This window comes from Drosophila arizonae, chromosome 3 (assembly GCF_054131065.1).
Source record: "Drosophila arizonae isolate 15081-1271.41 chromosome 3, UAZ_ARI_1.0, whole genome shotgun sequence".
Classification (NCBI taxonomy): domain Eukaryota; kingdom Metazoa; phylum Arthropoda; class Insecta; order Diptera; family Drosophilidae; genus Drosophila; species Drosophila arizonae.
Window position 1 is genome coordinate 454,642 of NC_142923.1, and position 17,348 is coordinate 471,989.

At 40.8% G+C, this 17,348-nt stretch overlaps 1 protein-coding gene across 11 annotated transcripts; it reads left to right on the forward strand.

The window, feature by feature from the left end:
• The first annotated feature begins 327 nt into the window (after positions 1-327).
• On the forward strand, positions 328-17,138 carry dl (REL proto-oncogene, NF-kB subunit dorsal). 11 transcript variants are annotated; one of them, XM_018004418.2, is made up of 10 exons: positions 333-635; positions 1,850-1,945; positions 9,670-10,059; positions 10,139-10,317; positions 10,376-10,770; positions 10,832-10,910; positions 13,735-13,839; positions 15,883-15,945; positions 16,007-16,653; positions 16,718-17,138. In XM_018004418.2, the coding sequence occupies exons 3-10, from the start codon at positions 9,689-9,691 to the stop codon at positions 17,006-17,008; spliced, it is 2,130 nt and encodes a 709-aa protein (XP_017859907.2). In that variant the 5' UTR covers positions 333-635; positions 1,850-1,945; positions 9,670-9,688; the 3' UTR covers positions 17,009-17,138. The 11 variants fall into 11 exon arrangements, with proteins under 11 accessions (XP_089319419.1, XP_089319418.1, XP_089319421.1 ...); XM_089463293.1 differs by lacking the exons at positions 15,883-15,945; positions 16,007-16,653; positions 16,718-17,138 and adding an exon at positions 1,547-1,751 and having other exon boundaries at positions 328-635; positions 10,832-13,779; XM_089463292.1 differs by lacking the exons at positions 15,883-15,945; positions 16,007-16,653; positions 16,718-17,138 and having other exon boundaries at positions 328-635; positions 10,832-13,779.
• The last annotated feature ends 210 nt before the right edge of the window (positions 17,139-17,348 follow it).

Genomic DNA, 17,348 nt, shown 5'->3' on the forward strand with positions numbered 1-17,348 from the left:
TGTTTTTGTGCCTATCACATCGAGCGATCAGGCGCTGAAGGCAGCTCCACTCAGCTGGCAGCTGAGCCACAAACTGTCACGTTTTGTTTGTCGCTCTCCCAGACGCTCTCTCTCTCTCTCTCTCTCGCTCGCTCGCTCTTTTGAGCCTCTCTTGCAGTTTGTTTTTAACAGCTATTGCTGCGTCACTGCTTTCTGTCTTGAGCCGCACTCTTCGCGATGTTTGTTTTTGCTGTGCCCTGCCCTATCAAACGAAAAGCTCTTGGCTTGGCGGCACTTTTTAATGGCGTCTGCGTGACTTGTTTCGCTGCTCTTCTTGGCTTTTCGGTTTAGTCTTCAATTCGCTGGCGTCGTGATCGGTCGATCGAACACTCGTTGTTGTCGTTGTCGTCGTCGTCGTCATCGTCGTCGTCGTAGATTTGTGCTTTTACAACTCTGCTTAACGCATCTTGCACAACAGCGCGCGCGCGCAAATGCTTAAAGCTCTCTCTCGTGACTCTCTCTCTCTCTCTCTCTCTCTCCCTCTTTATCTGTCTGCTGCGTACTTGTGGCGCAGGCAAGTCAAGAAAACCTGTGCATGCCAAGTGTAGACAAATTGTAGATAAAAATAAAGTAAAGTAAAATGAAAACGTAAAAAGGTGCATATAAATTTATCAAAGTTTCACTAGCGAGTTTTTGGTAACAGCTAAAGTTTTTGCATAACAGCAACCCCAATAACAGCACAGCTAGCAAAATAATTACCAATAATTATGAAAACAAAAACAACAACAAATCAATCTTCTGCAACGGGGCCCAAATTCACGTACACTCGATAATGTGGCCAAGAATTGAATGTTTCGCTTTTCGCCGCGATTAGATTACGCCACTCAAAAAATTTGTTGTCAAATGCCGCTCGACAAAAGTTTGTAGAAAAGCTTGTTAGACAATAACAGCGCACATATTTTGCATATGCGAGTGTGTGTGTGTGTGCCTGTGTGTGTGTGTGTGGATTGTACATCGAATTCAAATTAAGTCCGCCGCCGCGGTCACAAAAACAAAAACATTGTTGATGATCGCATAAGTATAAAGCCCGGAATTCCCAAAAAGAAAACAACGTCATTACAAAAGCCCGCGCTCTCCCACTCTCTCTCTCTCTCTTTCTCTCTATCTCTGTATGTCGTCTCTTTATCTATATCTCTTTGGCTTGAGCTCTTTCTATCACTCCACCTCTCGCGCTCTCGCTTTCGACGACAGTCCACCGCAAACTTCGATGATTTCTTAGCGTTTCATTAGTTTTAAATTTTGTGACATTTTACTTTTTACTTTTTAGATACTCGTTCCAAATTTAAAGAGAGACTATATGCACCTATCTATTCGTAATATTTTCATTTTGGATTTCAGTAATATATTGAGGGCGTGCCTCTTCCTCATATTAGTTCTCTAATAAACTCAAATGAACCAACCGTGAGCGAGTATCATGCAGTCGGTTGTACATTTCTTTTCCAGTTGTTACTGTTCGTCTGTTATATCTCTCACACTTTTAATTTCTTCTCGCTTCATTATCGCATAGTTCTTCACTGGCCTCGTCTGTCGCTTTGACTGGATTCGCAGTTTTTCGCGCAACTAAAATAAATGAAATTTTAATAAACTGAGAAAAGTTTTTTTTGTTCTGTATATTAAAAGTTATTGAAATAGCAAACCGGTTTCTGTAACGTGTACTTCATTGTGTAGAATATCATTAGCAGTACATGGAATATTCTGTCGACTATAAATAAGTTCGCATTACTTGTTTACTCAGTCCCCATTTACATAACAACATTATTCCTTCGACTACTATCAAGCGTCGAGGTGTTTTAACCGTGTTCTATTCCAGATATGAAAGTGTGAAATCCATCTGTAAAAGCTATAGAAAACCAAAAGAGCAACACTCGATGCATTTTAAGTGGTTATCAAAAAAACATTGACTAAGGTGAGTAGCTGAAATATGTGTGATACAACTGAAACCTTCAGATTCAGAGGAAAATATTTTTGTATTTAGCTGTTCATAGTATTTGAATTGCATAGTATAACTATCAGATTTAACTAACATTTCTATATTATTAAAACAATTATTATTATTGTTATATTTTATAAGAAACACTTAAAAAATTAAATAGAAAATGATTATGGGCATTTCTTTTGCTATAAATTACAATCTAATCAAAGAATTGCAAACTGATCGCAGGCTACAAATTTACTCTGTTACCATACTACTGTTATACACATAATTACATATATGTATGTATGCACACACACATAACTACAAAAATGTTGACAATCTTCGGTCGGAAATGCCTTCTATGCGATATGCCCAAGTCTAATGAGAAACCAAACTTCAAATATGCATCACACATACATGCAGATCAGTGTATATGTGGTGTATATTATGCATACTTCTGATAGCAGTAGTAAAATATTACTCATCTGCTGCAAGTCGATTAGGGCTATCAAATATTAACATATACTACTTATATTTCTGCTGGTAGCACCAATTCGCTCGCAGTGTATTTACAACCCCTTGTAAAAGCTTTCACAAGCGCGCGCTTTCGCTCCATCTCTCTCTCTCTTTCTCTCTATGTGTCTACCTTTCTCGCTCTATCTCGCCTGCTATATCTTATGTTCTGGTGTGTGGATTATACAAACGATAAATTAAAACAGAAACAGAAAAACTAAAACACCTGTGTACATGGCAGTGCAGTCGCTATCGCTGCCTCTGCCTCTGCCGCAGTCGCAGTCGATGTCGCCTAAAACTTTTCTGTGTTTGTTGGGGGTGTGAGGAAAGCTTCGGCATTTCGTTTTCGTAGGCACTTGCATTTGTTTGGGGCGTTAAAAACAGCACGAGAATTTCCAATTGGATTTCATTTGAAGATCGACTCGTAGGCTCGACGGTTGTGTTTGCACGGAAAAGCTAACGGAAATACTAGAAAGAGTGGATTTTATTATATCGCTCTCGATTTAAAAGTGAGTGTGTGCAAAGCAGAATCGAGGCGAATTTAAACTTGTCAAACATGCTCAGAGTTCCATTGAATAAAACTTAAGAAAGTTTCCCAACAAAATAAAACATATAAAAAATGTAAATCATGTCTTAACTTGTAACTGGCTAGCACTACAGGTAATTACAGGTGTTGTGATGCTTTTGGCTAATTCAATGTAATTTTATATTGCACAAATGGCATGCAAAACCGGCTGCTGACTCAGTACTTAGTGTTAATTGTGCTTCTGTGTATATGCAAGTGTGTGTGTGTGTGTGTGTAAGTGTGTTTAAGACAAATAACAAAAAAACAACTGCAAATATAGCAAGTCATGAAGAGTATAGTTATCTCAGCTGCGCGATATACAAAGCTCAACTTGTGTAGCCAAAGCTAAGTCAATAAACGACATTTCGTGGAACTTTCGCGGGGTTTGATTGATGAACCGATATGTGTATGTTCATTATCTAGTATAGAGGAGCATTACTTTCAATCATCAATCATAACAATCAAATTGAAGCTACATTGCTCAAGGCTTGACTGCCATTCTGATAGAGACAGCGTGACAGTTTATTAATATTATATAAGATATTATTTAGATGTTAGGCTATGAGCTATTAAATGAATAGCAAGAACAGTGCTTGATAGGGCACTATAAAAAGTGGAATCATTGATTTTCTTAAACAAATCTTCAAATCTTAAGTCGGAATTAGTTCATTTCATGAAATAAAAGATTTTGTAAAAAGATTTACACTTGCATTCTCGAGTACGAACTAGTTCAATTACAAATATTCATTTCTGAAATTAGTAATTCTTAAGTCGGGACTAGTTCCACAGATTTGTCAATGGCGGCATCGGCTGTTATTAATTGATTTGTATTTTTATTTTAGCTGTAAATTGCTTGACGCCAACGACCATTAAATTTGGTTGTTGTTGGCTTTTTGCTTGGTTTTAGCGAGAGTCTCGGCGTCTTTTTGGCGAGCATCTGTGGATTCGGAACTAGTTAGAACGTGTTTTCGGACCAGATTGAGGAATTCAGCTAGAGCTGCTACTTTGATGTTGATCTTAATCTTAATTTGTAGAGCCTGGCGCCAAAAGATTTTTGTTTTTAATTTTATTGGAAACATCATAAAACTAGAATATTTTAATCTATTGAAGACATTTTATTCCATTGGCCGAATGGTCACAGCTGCCTGATTGGCGCCAGTTGGTTAATTCCTGCTCACCTCCCGCTCCGTCCCTTTCTCTTTCTCTTTTTCTTTTTCTTTTCTTTTGTTTTTGTTCGAGTGAGAGGGTTCCATCATTAATCAATTTTATGGTTTCAAGCTTTGTTTTTATGCCATGAATCAATTGAAAATTAATGAAGTGGGTATCATGTGTTTAGTGAATCCAAATGCAAAAAGCTAGAAGGTATACCCATTTACTCTTGAGTGGAAACTGCTGAGTCGAAGAGCTGAAGACTTGCAATTTAGATGTGAATTGGAACTATAATATATCAAAGGTGCTGAGTTCATTCATCAAGTATTCTGCGTACACCTTGAGGTATATGACAGTTTCTATGTCTATAGCTCTTGGGCACTGCCCAGCACTGTGGACAGTTCAGGGTATTTCCCAGTCAGGCAAAGCAGTTATACTTGTTTTTGTGAATCAATTCTGTTTGGTTTCTACCTTTACATCGCTGCTGGAAACTCTCGACGTGTGTTTTTGTGTATCATCGATTATTTTATTTGACTACTATGTCGTTCCGTATCCAGCTATCTGATACGCATTTTTTTCGGCCCATATCTGAAAGCCGGCAATTCAGTAGCTTATCTGCGCTTTTCGTGCGTCGGATCCGTTCCGTTTTATGATGCAGATATGTATTTAGTGCAGGTGCTATAAACAGTGCTCTAACAAATAAATTGCCATATAATCACATGTGCCAGACTCTGGAAATAATATTAATCCATTTAAGGGGATACATGCCCTGGTCCTTATTATAAGCTCAACTGTTGCAGAACTGTTTGTTTCACTCTATTAAAAAGCTTGTACACAATTTTTGGGCTTGTATGTTTCTATATCTAATCTAGTAGTTCTGGCTGTTAAGTTTGAGAGATAGGCTTGAGCAATAAATCCATTCATCCGATTTTTATATAAATTCATTAAAATTTGGGCATTCGTTAAATTCATTTGTGTAATAAAAGAAATAAGATTTATAATTATAGAGTAATTAAACTTATGCACCGACTCGAGTCTCTCGGTTACTGACCTTGCGTTCCACATAAATATGTATGCATTTCTCAAGAATCACCTCCATTAAATGTCATCACACTGATGACAAAAAAACACGCGTTTTCTGAATGATTCTCTGCCGAGTGGGCCACACGAGCAAATTCCTAGCATATTTGCTTCTCTGAAAATTCATTAAAATATTATAGATTGGTACACATATTATATCGAAACGTAATAATTATCTTAGCCATGTGAGTCAGAGATTTCTTGGAAATTCTCTGGGCTCTGTCAAAACGAAAACATTTCGTACAAGTCGTATTTAGCCTATAATTATCACATATCTTATAATGCACATGTCTTTGGCTAACCAAAAGCTCACATAATTATCATCATAAATAATAGATTGGTAAAAAGATTTTCAAACTGCCTCTTTTTGCTTGATAGAACTGTTGACAAGTGTCTTGCTCAGTGTCCGCTGAACGGAAATGCCAATAAATGCCATTGGGCATCTGGCCCAGTATGCATCTATATGTATGTATATATAGAATAATATACATACATATATGTAGTTACCTGAATAATCTGTTTATTGTGAATGTCGGATAAAATATTCATTCTGTTTGTGCATTTATAGGCTTTTACAAAAATCAAACAGAAATTTAGCGTTTAAATGTGTGGATATATCTATATTTTAACTTTCGATTATTCTTGGAGAAAATACTATTATATACGCATATATGTATGTATGTATACGTAGTTCAGTTTCAGTCTAAGCTTAAACACAAAGACACACATCAAAGACATTTTTCAGATACTTCGATATACGTATGTACATATGTATGTATATCAATTTACCTCTTCTCTATATATACCACAAGTATGCTATTTCTTGTTACAGTTATTGTTATAGTCAGATACATTATTGTATAAATATATATAATGCTTAAAACTCAAGAAGTGAAAGTATAGGGAGTCTCGAATGTACTCTCCTATACAGGGTATCTTCTAGTCTGGCGCAGGCGTGTTTGCATTTTCTGAATGAATTTTTTTTTTTGGGTTCTCTCAATATGAGTCAGATTTAGTGGAATTTCAAAATACATAAACATCAGATATATGATTTTATATACAAAAATATGTATTCGCTTACCCAAATACATATTCTTAATTTAATCAGTTGCTAAAGACATTGCTTTCTAAGTTCACATGCTTGGAAATCGTTTTGTGTTGTCTCTTCCTATTTTGCTATTGAATGCTTACCAATTGTAACGTAGAGCAGCTGAAATATCAGTTATATTTGCTAATTCTATATGTCTTAGAGTACAGCACATTAACTGTTAACTTTTAACTGTAAAGTATATTTTCTAATGATTTGTTGACACAAGTGTTCGAGAGTTTATTGACATCGCCAACAGTCCATTCACAAGCTGCTTCCCTACCCTGGCTAATCTAAAACAATATGTATTTATAAACTAGGGAAGACATATCTTTTTGTTTTTGTTTTGCCTTTCAGCAAGAAAATTAGGAGCATTGCATGGGAAAACTTTACATGTCAGCCAGAACGATGAATTCCTCAAAATCCGTCAAATAACAAGTGAGAATGTGGGGATATAACCGACTAGTGTGATACACGCCACAGATTTGATAACAAAATATTGAGAATCTCTAAGTCCTAGCTAGATGAGGATATACTTGAGTTAACATTGCATTCCTTTCGCACATTTCCCATAACCAATATACACGTTTCCCGATTCTGAACAAGTATAAAAATCAACGTATATGCTACATAAAGCAGGCGTACATATCGTGCTAAAAGACTAACAACTTAAAAGACAAAATTGAAAAACTGAAAAACAGAAAAACAGAAATAGCAGAAAAGGCAGAAAAAGCTTTGACGACAAACCGAAAAAGATGAACTTTCAGGGAGGAGCAAAACGAAAATGTTCGAATGAAAATTCGCTCGCATTATTCGTTTAGTTTCGCTGTTTAGTCTACGGCCGATATCCAAGAACTCAAGACGTGCGTTCCAAACACAAAACAAATTAAAAATTTGAATATACTCATATATATATACATATATAAGAAAACCGTGCTAACATCTATACATTATACTATATATATTTCGCTTATTTTTCCGGACCGGTTGGATCCGGTTGAGACTGCAAAGCGAAAATCAACTCGAGTGTGGCCTCTAGCATAAATAATTGTAAATAATTTTGCACAAAAGTTGCTCAAAAGAAAAATTTGAAAAAGTCGAAACTAATTTTTTCATTTAATCGATCGATTGATCTTTGGAAAAGTTTTGAGATTGGAAAGAAATATTTTTGAATCAACAACAGTGACAGGTGATTAAAGAAATATACTCTTTGCATTGCGAGTAAAAATATATAATTTTGAGAAAAATATTACAAACATTGGCTTTTGGCCAAATTATCATGTTCCACATTTGTCTAATATGCAAAATCATGACGTAATATTTGCAATAAAGTGAATGCAGAATATACCATATAATATTATATTTTATATATATGCAACTATAGTTATATATGTACACTCATGCACATATATATCTATAAACTCAAACGCTATATACATATGCTCTATAGAAGCCTAAATGGGAATCATATTTGCATTGATATGCGAATTGGCTTTGCGTTTGCTTCTGCTTTTTCGTTTGCTTTTCTTTTAAATATGCCGCGATTTCAGTTTTTTTGTTTTATTTAAATCGACTATGCGAAATTCGTTTTCCAAAAGATTATTTTGATTCACATATGCTAGCTGCTTTCAAAAAATGTGTCAAATCTTTTATAATGCCCCTTCAGACAATGAAAACGGGCGTTTCGGTTTTGGACAATAATGCTTGAAAGTCCTAAATATTGATTGCATATTGATTGATTGGTTATGTCAGTTGCAATTCCTTATTCGAATCCTCCCACATATGATACAAATGTGAGCTCTACAGTATTGTAATATAGGATCAAAGAATCATAGTTGCCCTTCTCTATAGAGATATCTATAAATGATATATCTATAAATGATAATTCTACTAGATTTCTGCTATGTTTTCTTACAGGTTTTTACAAATTACTCTGCTAAAGAGATCCCTTGAAAATTTATAGCAAAAGCCTATTTAGTCTCGGCAGAGCATAAAATGTAAAAAAAATAAAATAAAAATTATGATATATATGAGATATATTAAAAAACCATTAATATATTTCTAATTTTATATATTTTCTGCATATATAAAATCGACCAATCTTGACTTTTATTTTAACCAGAAACAAAAAATATCCATACAAAATGATGTTTATTTTCTTTATTTCAATTAATTAACTAAACGATTACAAAATTGGCAAAACTTTGACTTGGACTTTTTTTCAAAAATTACCCCATGCCATGCCGTGCAGACCAATTGACGTATTCTTTAATGGCAGACCAATGTCTAGACGTTCTATGAATCGAATCTCTGAGGTCATAGAGCTACTCACTATACACGACTGTCTGCATATATATGGTATATATGTATGTCTATGCCATACATCAATAGTATATTTTTATATAAGCAACAATGGGCGATCTTTAGCCGAGCGTTTGATAAAACGACACTTTTTATTATGTTTTGGAATTAAACCAAATCTTTGGGGAGGCCACTTAACGACTCACTCTTTACATATGTATGCAAAGACATGTGTGTGTATGTGTGTGTATGTAATGTATGTATGTATGTATCTTCGTCTATACTACCTGCTGAGCACTTGCTCTACTACAATATATAGATCGGCCAGGCGCTGTGTGTGGAGCTGTGTCGCACACGCATTACGCAAAATGTTATTTATAAATGGATGTCCGATGCTAACTTGGCTATGGCTATGGCCAGGCCCAGGCCAGCACCAGCACCAGCACCAGCAACAGCCAGTTCTACACACACTAATGCACAGACACACACAAATACATACACACACGTGCGGTCAACTGCAGTGGAGCAAATGATCTGACGAGTCTCGTAAATTTTTAAATGCAAGCCATCATATCGCAATGTACACAAACGCCCACGTTTCATGTTTTCTTGGTGACTCTTTGCTGCTGCCTGAATGCGAATTTTGTCAACGACTTAGATAAATCAAAGAGTTTAAGACTCTTACATGTGTCTGTCTGACTGGTCTGTCTGCCTACCTCTAGCCATGAAAATGTATTTCGAGGAGACTTTTCAAAATGTTGTCCGATAGATGTATAAATCAGTTAAGGTCGATTCCATTTGCCATTAGCAGCCAATATACTCGTCTTGCACCTCGTTTATAAATATTTATTTATTTCGTGGAAATTAACCAAGAGAAAGGGGAAAATCGTATGGGGAACTATTTTTGGGATGCGGCGTCATTGTCGTCTTTGGCTCAATCGAGGCGTCAGCGCGTTTGCCAAGAATTCTGCGTGTTGGCTCGAGGAATCTACAACCTTTTTCCTTTGCTTCTATTTGCAGTTAATATTTCGGCCTTGAAATGTTTCCAAATCAAAACAATTTGGGCGCTGCGGGTGCAGCAGGCGATGCCCAGCAGCAGAGCCTCAACTACAATGGCCTGCAGCAGCAGCAGCAGCAGCAGCAGCAACAACAACAGCAGCAACAGCAACAAACTCAACAATTGTCACAGTCCACGAAGAACGTGAGAAAGAAACCGTATGTGAAGATAACGGAACAGCCCGCCGGCAAAGCGCTGCGTTTTCGCTATGAGTGCGAGGGTCGCTCGGCCGGTTCCATTCCCGGCGTGAATTCAACGCCCGAGAACAAGACCTATCCAACCATAGAGATTGTCGGCTACAAGGGACGCGCCGTCGTCGTTGTGTCCTGCGTCACCAAGGATACACCATATCGGTAAAAGTTTGTTTTAGAAAACTCCGTTTCTCTCTTAATCTCCCTCTCTCTCTCTCTCTCTCTCTCTCTGTATATGTAGTCCACATCCACACAATCTGGTAGGAAAGGAGGGCTGTAAGAAGGGCGTCTGCACCCTGGAGATCAGCAGCGAGACAATGCGAGCCGTGTTCAGCAATTTGGGCATTCAGTGTGTCAAGAAGAAGGACATCGAGGCGGCTCTAAAGGCGCGCGAAGAGATTCGCGTGGATCCATTCAAGAGTAGGCCAAGCAAGAGAAACTAAGTTGAGAAAGTAATTAATTCATGTTTATTCCCTAGCTGGATTCTCGCATCGTTTTCAGCCGTCGAGCATCGATCTGAACTCGGTGCGCTTGTGCTTTCAAGTATTCATGGAGAGCGAGCAGAAGGGTCGCTTCACATCGCCCCTGCCGCCCGTCGTCTCTGAGCCGATCTTCGACAAGAAGGCCATGTCCGACCTGGTTATATGCCGGCTGTGCAGCTGCTCGGCCAGCGTGCTGGGCAACACGCAAATCATTCTGCTGTGCGAGAAGGTGGCCAAAGAGGACATCACGGTGCGCTTCTTCGAGGAGAAGAACGGGCAGACGGTGTGGGAGGCCCTGGGTGATTTCCAGCACACGGACGTGCACAAGCAGACTGCCATTACGTTTAAGACGCCGCGATATCATACGCTTGAAATAACGGAGCCCGCCAAGGTGAGTGCAGCATTCGAATCCCATGTCCCCATCTAATAATGGGTTTCCCATTGCCCGACAGGTTTTCATACAGCTTCGTCGGCCGTCGGATGGCGTTACCAGCGAGGCTCTGCCCTTTGAATACGTGCCATTGGATTCAGGTAGGCATACGTTCTGGAATCTTCATCGGCATCTCAAGCGGAAGCCCGATGAAGACATCTTTCAGCAAATCCTCGCGATCGACGCGGTCGACCGTTGCTCGGCCAAGCGCGAAACCCCTGCGATTGAGGTAGTGGATCTCAACACGCCCACCCTGGAGCAGGCCCAGCCTCAGCTGGTGCAGGCGGTTACGGCGGGGGCGGCGGCAGAGGCACAGCTGGAAGCGCATGTGACCGAGGATGAAACAGATCAGGCACCATTAGATATGGAAGCAGCCGATGCTGAAGCTGAGGCGGAGCGACTGCGAACTGAACTGGAAATCGATACGATCATTGATGAGAAGGTGCGCGAATTGGAGCAGTTGGAGTTGGAGCAGCAGCAGCAACAACAGCAGTTGGAGCAGCAGCAACATTTGGAGCAGCAGCAGCAGCAACAGTTGGAGCAGCAGCAGCAACAGCTGGAGCAGCAGCAGCAACAGCAGTTGGAGCAGCAGCAACACTTGGAGCAGCAGCAGCAACAGCAGTTGGAGCAGCAGATGGCAGCGCCAGAGCCGCACCAGCTGACGGCCACTGATAAGTGTAACGAGTGGATGAAGTCCAATGAGCTGCTGCAACAGCCCCACGAGCCAAGTCCAGATCCAGCGGAAGCCGAGGTCGAGGCCGATGACAGCGATGCCACCGCCGAGACTCAGGTGGCCGCCACGGACGAGGACAAGACGCTCAACGAGCTGCTCGAGCAGGTGGCCGAGTTGGACGAGATCTACACGGACTTTGTCATGCAGCGGGACACGTACAACAACACGCTGAAGAACGAGATGGAGAGCATGGGCAGGCCGCCCATGCAGGTGGAGGACAGCTTCGATGATGCGGCCACCTATACGAGTCTGCAGATCGCCTTCAAGAATCCAGTCAGTATACCTATGGACGACATCATGCCTCCGACGCCTCCCATGTCCCAGTGTGCACCAGAGGATGCGCAGCACTACGATGCTGTTGAAGTGAACTCCCAGCAGCAGCAGCATCAGAAGCAGCAACAGCAGCAGCAACAGCAGCAGCTGCAAACCAATCAACAGTTGCAGCAACAGCAAGAGATTCTCAAAGAATACGAAATGGAGAAACGGGCACAGGAGCAGCTTGAGCGGGAGGCGGCTCTGATGCTGGCGTCTGCTGAGGAGGAGAAGCTGCCGCCGCTGCCGCCCAAGCGCTTGCGCAAGCAGGACAGCAATGCTGAGAATCGCTCGATCGAGGCGAACAGCGAGCCAGCTTCAAAGGAGAAGCCACGCCTGCCACCGCCCATTATTCATCCACGCGTCACCGATTTGCCAGCGGCGCCCACGAAGAAGCTGCCGCAGCCGCCGGAGACGAAGCCCAAGCCCAAGCCGAAGCCCGCAAAGAATCCGAATTTCAATACGCTGCCCAGGCAGAAGAAGCCCGGCTTCTTCGCCAAGCTATTCGCGCGGCGCAAGAGTAAGCCGGACCTGACAGACCAGAGCACTGAGAACTGCTCCAGACCCGACTCGAAACCGCCCAGTGCCACGGCCAGCAGCGAGCCCAGCTTGGACAATCTCAATACGCGAACGGCCAAAAGCAAGGGAACCAATGTGGTGCTGGGTCCACTCAAGTCAGGGGGCACAGGCAACGCGGCCACGCCCCGAAAGTCCGGCAAGTCAGGCAAGCCCTGCGGCCGCAGCGTAAGCAGCGTCTCAGGCAAGCGACCCGCCTACCTGAATGCGGACGTGGTGCATATTCCACTCAAGGGCGACAGCTCCAGCAGCCTGCAGCCAGCAGCCAACGAGGCCTACTCGAGCGCCAGCACAATCACAGTGGGCGGCCAGTTGGACAGACGCACTGCGTCCGCGCTGCAGCTGGCCGAGATTCCCATCAGCGAGGGCGGCATGGAGCTGGTGGCCATTGCCGACCGCCAGAGCTTGCACAATCTGGTCAGCTCCATCGAGGCGCACTTCAACGTCAAAATGGACCCTAACCTCGACCTGACGGAGGTCGAGCACTTTGCCCTCTACACGAGCGTGCCGCCTCAGGCGACGGTCAGTGAATTCGACGAGACCTCCGCCTACTATGCATCCGTGGATGCTGGCGAGATTCTGACGCCCGACCAGGTGGCCAAGCGGCTGGCGGCAGCAAACGGCAATTGAATATTGTTAACTCATTTACGAACAACCTCAGCTTGTCTGGTTGCCTAGGACTAGGACTAGGGATACCAAGTCGAGTCCCTAGAATCGAATCGAATCGAATCGAATCTCGTCGACCAGCTCAATTTGTGTGATTGGATAGGCAAAGGCTCTGCTTGTCGTCCCAATCGTCGATTGGATATTGTAACATGTTTTTTTTTAGCCCTACGAACAAACTTCGCATCGACTAAATCAGTTTGTATTGAGGGATTCCACAGCGAATTCCAAACCCAAAGAATCATCGACTAAAACAATTTGTATGGTTAGCTAAGAAAAGGACCCAAAGTCCTTAAGGCATTTTACACTTGGCAACGGGCGCTACACGAACCACAAAACACTATTTGGTGGCGCTCAAAATTTGTAATTGTATTTGTTTTAGAATTGTTGACACGCAATGCGTGCATACCCTATCTAACCTGTTGTATGATCGGGTATGCCGACTTTGTAAGCGTTAGTCAGCGAACACTTGATTTGTGCAGCAGCTCGAACTTTCGCTGCTCAACTTTGTCTTGAAGGGGCGCTGACTCGCATCGCTCCCCAAATTTGTATTTAGTAGCTCTAAGGGTTCTTTGAACCGAGTCAAGACTTGTCCAAACTTGTTGGCAATTAAACGAATTGCTATACTCTCTTTTTTATAGATCCAGCACACTTGAGGCGGAAACGTCAAAAGACTGGCGGCGATCCCATGCACCTGTTGCTCCAGCAGCAGCAGAAGCAACAGCATCACAATGATCATCAAGATCGTAAGTTTTCCCATTTTCACTTCACTTGGTGGTTGGTGTGTGGTGGGTGGTGGGTGGTGTTTAGTCTTCTCGTCTCTATCTCTATCTCTGTCCTTTCTCTGTCCTCTTTCTCTGCTGTGTGTGGATCTATCTACTGCTCAGGCAGCATTGGTTTGAAGATAGACAACTTATCCTACCTAGAATATTTCGTATGCCAAAGGCTTGGCACGCTCTATGATGTATTACTCGTATAGACTATTAGAGAATATATTATTAATATTAAACCAGGAAACAGAATCGAAAACCAAACAATGCACAAATACTAAACAAAACTATGCAGCAAATAAATACAAATTATACCTAAATAAATACGTAGCGTAAATATATATGTAGCAATAAATATTGTTGTTGGAATTTTATGAAAAAGAGAAGTACTTATGAAGTATGAAATATAATTATTATTATTATTATTATCGCTTTGCTAATTGGGCAGAAAATACGAAAAAAAAAACAACCAAAAATTTGATATTTTTATACAAAGAAATTTTTTGAAAATACAAATATTCTTGCAAAACACTTTTATAAAATATTTAGATAAATAAAAACGAAAAATAAGAAATAAAATTTTAGTTTTTATTTTAATAAGATTTTAAAAAGAAGTTTAAGCAAACAAAGTAAGTTCTTACAAAGCGAAATCTTGCACGCTAAAAAGCAATTTTCCTTTTTTGTTTTTCCCGTAATACTTTTTCAATATTTAATTAGATTTGTTTAATATAAAACATAAACAAATTATATTAAATTTAAAATCAAAGTGAAAGCAAATGTTTTTTTTTGTGCTCGTTCGTTACATGGATTTTTTATATTTTTATACCCTGAACCCATTGAAAATGGGAAATCAGGGTATAATGGTTTTGTGAAAAGTATGTAACAGGCAGAAGGAATCATCGCAGACCCCATAAAGTATATATATTCTTGATCAGGACGACGAGCTGAGTCGATATAGCCCTGTCCGTCTGTCCGTCCGTCCGTCCGTCCGTCCGTCCGTCTGTCCGTCCGTCCGTCCGTCCGTCCGTCCGTCCGTCCGTCCGTCCGTCCGTCCGTCCGTCCGTCCGTCCGTCCGTCCGTCCGTCCGTATGAGCAAAAGGATCTCAGAAGATATAAGAGCTAGAGAGCTGAAATTTGGCAAGCATACTCGTGTATACCATAGGCAGTACAAGTTTGCTTTATTTTTTCGATAACTCATCCGATAACTTTTTTATCGAGAATAATCGAAAAATCGACAATGTTTTTTCAGCTTATTTTGAACACTTTTAGACCTGGAGACTTCAAATTTGCGTTGTATATAAAGTTAATGGATACAAAGATTTTGTAATTTACAGATTTTGGATACCACGCCCCCTTCGCCCCCAATTTGTCAAAAACGCATTTCAAGTACTAGAGACTTGTGCTTTGAAATGTACACACATTTAAGCCATATGATTACGCTCTAAAAGTTTCATTAAGATCGTATGTCTACAAAAGAAATTATTCAACAAATAAATTCTCGTTATATTGCCCACACTGCAGTGCAGCCCAAGCGCAGCCGCTGCTAGCTGCGCAGTTTGCAAAGCGCGTGCTTATACGTGCATGTGTATGTATGTGTGCATAAAAGAAGTCCAGAATGATTAGAATATCAGTTTGGAGGGTTCAGGGTATCTCCTAGTCGAGCAGTCTCGACTGGAGCCTTCTTACTTGTTTTAATTTGTATTTTTATTTATTTTTTAAACATAGTTTTAGTCTTTATATTTATGCATGTGTATGAGCTAAAATTTAAAAATTTTAATTTTACTTCTGTTGGTATTTTTTTTTGCTCTATATTTTAATTCGTTTTATTATTTTCAATATTATTAATTTTTTATTTAAATATGATCATTTTAAAATTTTCGCTTAATATATATACATATATATTTTTGCCTATTTTATTATATTTGCCCTATTCTTTGCCTTTATTTACAAATGTTTTGCATGCTGTTTTTTTACGTTTATTATTGCTTTTCTGCTAACAATTTCGTGCACTGCTTCTAGGTCAAAACAACATGAACTGTTGGAATGCCCAGAATATACCGCCTATAAAAACTGAACCAAGAGGTGAGCAATATATATATTTATATATTCGCACATGTATCAATATATATTTTGATGTACTTAGATACCTCACCACAGCCGTTTGGCTTGTATCGTGCTCCGCCGGAATTGACGCCTTCGCCGCAGCCATTGTCCCCCTCAAGCAATTACAATCAGAATAGCACGCCGTCGCCGTACAACATGGCAGCAGCAGCAGCAGTAGCGCCCAGCAATGCACAACAACAGCAGCAGCAGCAGCAGCAGCAGCAGCAACAGATGATGTCGCCCAACCAACACCAGCAGCAGCAGCAACAGCAGCAGCAGCAGCAATATGTTGCTGGCGGCGCTCGCAACCTGGAGCTAGGCAACAATTACAATCCCTTCACGCAACAACTGTTGGCCCAGCATCAGCAGCACCAGCAACAACAGCAACAGCACCAACAGCAGCAGCATCAGCAGCAACATCAACAACAACAACAGCAACAGCAGCTGCAGTACAACACCAATCCAAATCCCTTTGTAACCGCTGGCAGTGCAACGCATTGGGAGAGCAAATTCTCAGCTGTTGCTGTTGCTGCTGCCGCAGCTGTCAACGCAACGCCAGCTGTTGCCAACAGCAGCAACAACAACAACCTCAGTAATCTCAACAATCCATTCACAATGCACAACTTGCTGACGTCGGGCGCGGGCGCTGCTGGCAATCTGCAATGGAATCTGACCACGAATCACTTGGTAAGAGGACAAACTGGGCTCCAACTTGATCTCTAACTCTAATGCCTCCGTTGAATGCTTGCAGCAAAATCAACATACGCTGCAGCAACATCAGCAGCAGCAGCAACAGCAGCAGCAGCAACAGTTGCAGCAGCAGCACATAGCACCAATGCATCCGCAGTACGCCAACACCAACAACAACAATGATAACAGCAACAACACAAACAACAACAACAACAATGAAAACGGTCCCACGATCAGTAACCTGCTGAGCTTCGACAGCGAGCAGCTGGTGCGAATCAATTCAGAGGATCAGCAAATGCTGCGCCTCAATTCAGAAGATCTGCAAATATCAAACCTATCCATATCTACGTAATACTACTAATCTAATCTATAAACTCTGTTGTTATAAGCCCCAAGTCCTGTGTGCTTCATGCTAACTGTAAAATGTGTTTTTAGTATAATTTCTTTGAGAGTACGAATAAATTAAACGTTTTAGAAGTAAACCAATTTCAAGAGTACATTTGTTGTGCTGCCAGCAAGTTCTGCTAGAACAGCAAGTTCTTGCCTTAATATACACTTCTTCACGAAACTAGAAATATACTTACGTTGATATATATATTTCGGAATTAGGACTTGCCCTCTTTCGTTCAAGAAGTATGTATGGTAAATATATATAAAAAGGACTATTATTTTATCGTTATCGATCACATTGA